Source organism: Centroberyx gerrardi, chromosome 11, assembly GCF_048128805.1.
Source record: "Centroberyx gerrardi isolate f3 chromosome 11, fCenGer3.hap1.cur.20231027, whole genome shotgun sequence".
Taxonomy (NCBI): Eukaryota; Metazoa; Chordata; class Actinopteri; order Beryciformes; family Berycidae; genus Centroberyx; species Centroberyx gerrardi.
In genome coordinates this window covers 21,486,866-21,490,309 of record NC_136007.1, presented here as the reverse complement: position 1 = coordinate 21,490,309, position 3,444 = coordinate 21,486,866, and the positions used below count along the sequence as shown (strand labels likewise).

At 41.2% G+C, this 3,444-nt stretch overlaps 1 protein-coding gene across 1 annotated transcript; it reads left to right on the top strand.

Moving 5' to 3' along the window:
* Nucleotides 1–1,602: 1,602 nt before the first annotated feature.
* Nucleotides 1,603–2,881, top strand: LOC139913033 (cobalamin binding intrinsic factor). The gene is made up of 4 exons (XM_071900967.1): nucleotides 1,603–1,712; nucleotides 1,834–1,975; nucleotides 2,153–2,286; nucleotides 2,751–2,881. Exons 1-4 carry the CDS (start codon nucleotides 1,637–1,639, stop codon nucleotides 2,819–2,821), a joined length of 423 nt encoding a protein of 140 aa, XP_071757068.1. The 5' UTR covers nucleotides 1,603–1,636; the 3' UTR covers nucleotides 2,822–2,881.
* Nucleotides 2,882–3,444: the final 563 nt, after the last annotated feature.

The following is a 3,444-nucleotide window of genomic DNA, read 5'->3' as shown; positions in this document are numbered from 1 at the left end:
TGAAGGAAAATGAAGTATAGCACAGAACACATTTTTCTAAAGATATACTGCACTACGCATAGCAAATAACATTATAGTGATACTATAGGCGATAGTATAAACTCACTACTGAGACAAACACAATGTAAGTCCCTGCAAGAATATTATCGGAATATTATGGTGATTTTAAGGTTAGGGCACTGACCTAAAAGTTGGAATGACTTCACGATTAATTAAATGTATTCAGATCAGATAGACCAGCATAGCCTATTTCATTAAATTAGCTCCTCAGGTGCCATTTTAAACCTTTTAAGCATTCCATTTTCTATTTCGGGCCAACTCTGGGCTATCTTCTCCAGGGAAATGAGGGAAATGAGAATAACCCAGTGGAATGAGATTAAAGCTATATGCTGTGAATAATGGAGTATGTGCTTCCTCTATCAGACAAACTTGTTGCAGGTTATCAGTTTGGCTCCATCATGGTGCACTGTCAATAGACAGCTATTGCCTGTCGGTGTAAACACTGGGAAGGTTTCAGTGAATTCAGGCACCGCTGTCTCTTTAAAGGCCGCACCTGCGCAACTGCCTGGTGCTGATGCTGCAGTGCCCGGGTTATTTTCGGTAAAACAACCGGGGTTACTCGCGTTCAAATGGGCCCTACATGCCTTACATCACCCCTGAGAGGAAATCAAAAACCATTTTTAGCCAATCGCACCTGCCTCTTAATCAGACTGCTTTAAAAGGTCGCCAGATGAGCAATTAAAGCACAGCAACCCGGCTTTCTCGTCGCTTTGCCTCCTTATTTGCTAGAATTACCAGCCCTGTCCCAGTTCTTAGACATGGACACTGTCGGCTGTGGAAATAGACACATAGTGAACTTGGATCCATCATGTCAGTTGCTATGATAAAATAGAGACTAGCCTATATAATTCGCATCTGTTTTGTGCTACAGTACGTTGCCAGACAGATTTTTTTTCTATGTCTGTAACTGAGCTTTGCTTTGCTGGATGTTAGTCTAGCATCCAAAATAAAGAATGCTTTGCTTCTAGTCCTCAGTATACAGTATATGTCGCACAACCGTTTTCAAACTTGATTGATAATTGCAGAGAGAGAGAGAGCTGTAACGACACCATGTGGTTGGATTTATACTTACATCCATTGGTCACAGCCTACTTCAAAGGACAAATCCTAATTGGATAATGAAATGTTTGCCTAGCCCTAGAGAAATGAGAAATGGCCTTCCTTACATTCTGGGAATAAATTGCATCCATAAATTACCTAACCACTTTACTCAGAATATAAGAGCCGACCATTCTGCTTTGCCTCCTCATTCATGTATCCTGAGAAAACATGAGGACAAGGCAGATTATTACTCAACTCAATGACCTTTGTTGTCTCTCTATTCATAAGGCACATATTGATAATGACTAATTGCACTTTTGTGAGACAAGAGCAAACACTCAGGTTATTTCTAGTCTCAGTCCGTGGCTGTGAATATTTAAACTCAACAAAGACTTCTTTGCAAAGCTGCAGGACCCAAGGCATTCTGAGATTGGAATGTACTCACAAATGGGTGTTAGGCGCAGTATAAGTAGTGTGTTGTGAACCTGTGCTAGTGTGTTACAAGACATAGGTCTGAAGGAAAAGAGCATACAAGATGGCACTAGAGATGACAGCTCTACTTTCTGTGGCCTTTCTGCTGTTGGCGACACAAGGAACGCTCACACATGGAGGTGAGTTGATCATTTGACCTGGAAATATAACCTGATACGACTGTCTTAACCAGCCGTGTCTGCAGATTTGTGTGCATCATATCATGCAAAGTGTCACTATAATGTACTGTATGATGTGTAGGTCCAGCGGCTGTTCCCATCAGACTGTCTGTGCAGAACGACCTGTCCAACATGACGCCTGAGTCCTACTCCAGCTCTGTGGTGGAGGGAGGAGTGCTGCTGGGCGCACTGAGGAGGCTGCAGGAGAGACAGCAGCACTTCAAGTGAGATCACACATTCATGAAATACCTTTTAATATCTCCGTATATATCAGTTTTTCATTTGAAGTGGAGGCTCAGTGGTTTCTCCTACACATTTGCACATTAAAGCTCACACTAACCTGTATCTGCCGTTTAATGAACCCCTTTGGATACGGTTCTCCTGACTCCGTGTGTTGCCAGGTTCACAGTGAAGGAGGACCCAGACTACGGCCTGTTGCTGCAGAGTGTGAATGGAGTAGCTGGGAGTGAGCGTGAGCAGACGTACTGGGAGATCCTGTCAGAAAGCTCAGGGGAATACAGCAGGCTGGATGTGGGTGAGTATCCTCCCAGGAATACGACCACACAGTATATCTGAGCACGCCTTAATGAGCCAGGAGCACTGGTTATCCTTTTAATTACTTCCTAACCCACGAACTCCTTTAGTGTGATTATTTTCCATGTGAAATTGTATTATCACTCAATATTTCATCTTGTCATGGTATTGTGATCTCTGCTGCTGAGCAGGCCGTTATGGAGCTAGCAGTGGAAGTCTTTAATTAAAGCCAGTCGTTAATATGATTAACAAACCACAGTGCTTCCTAACTTTGTAGAGAAAACAGGCTATACAAATAGTTATTGAACCTTTTTTTCTTTGTCTTTGTCATTCTTATTACTATGCGTATTGTTCTATTCAACAACACTGTGTCAACAGAGCAATACAATAGGATATTGTGTGCCACTCAGTGTGTGTGCATGTGCTGAAATATCACTATCTCTGAACAAAACTCTCTTTTCACAGGAGTTGGCTGCTACAAACCCAAAGCAAATGAACACATCATCCTCCGGTTCAGCACCTGGTCCAAACACTGATGTGTCACACGGTTCTGCATGAAGTCTTCAGAGTCAGAATAGATCAGAATCAACTCAGGATTTTCTTTTTCATTTTTGCATTCATGGCAATCTGTGGCATACCCTGTGATGTTCAAGATGGTGCTATTGTAAATATTCATACATACTATGTATAAGAATATACACAACAGCAGCATAGCAGCTTGCAGGGGCTGTATCCTGCCAATCATCCATCGAATAGACATAGGACATAAAATATGCTCGCAAGTTTATGCTTCTAATTTTGAACTGCCTTCCATATTGGCTTGCAAAATATCAAACAAATAAATAAATAATCAAATAGTGACACTTGTTGAAAAATATTTAACATTTATTTACATTTTGTGAGTGTGTTTGACCAGTGACTCACCTTTTTGTTTCCTGTTTCCACAAATCCTTAAGATGCTTGTAAAAAAAAAAAAATAAAAAAAAATACGACCAGGAGGAATGAAAACAACAGATGAAAAAAAAAAAGGAAGAATACAGTGCCAATGCATCAAGAAATCTTACAGGCCAGGAACTCCTATTAGTCTCCATCAGACTTCTCTGAGTAGTGAAAGGTTGAATAAAGCTGGGAGGTGACAGAGAAATGTATCTGGGCATGT

Coding starts and splice junctions, on each gene's coding strand:
- LOC139913033 (XM_071900967.1), top strand. CDS start 1,637: ATGGCACTAGAGATGACAGCTCTACTTTCTGTGGCCTTTCTGCTGTTG. Junction 1,713..1,833: donor AGGAACGCTCACACATGGAG/GTGAGTTGATCA, acceptor TATGATGTGTAG/GTCCAGCGGCTGTTCCCATC. Junction 1,976..2,152: donor GAGAGACAGCAGCACTTCAA/GTGAGATCACAC, acceptor GTGTGTTGCCAG/GTTCACAGTGAAGGAGGACC.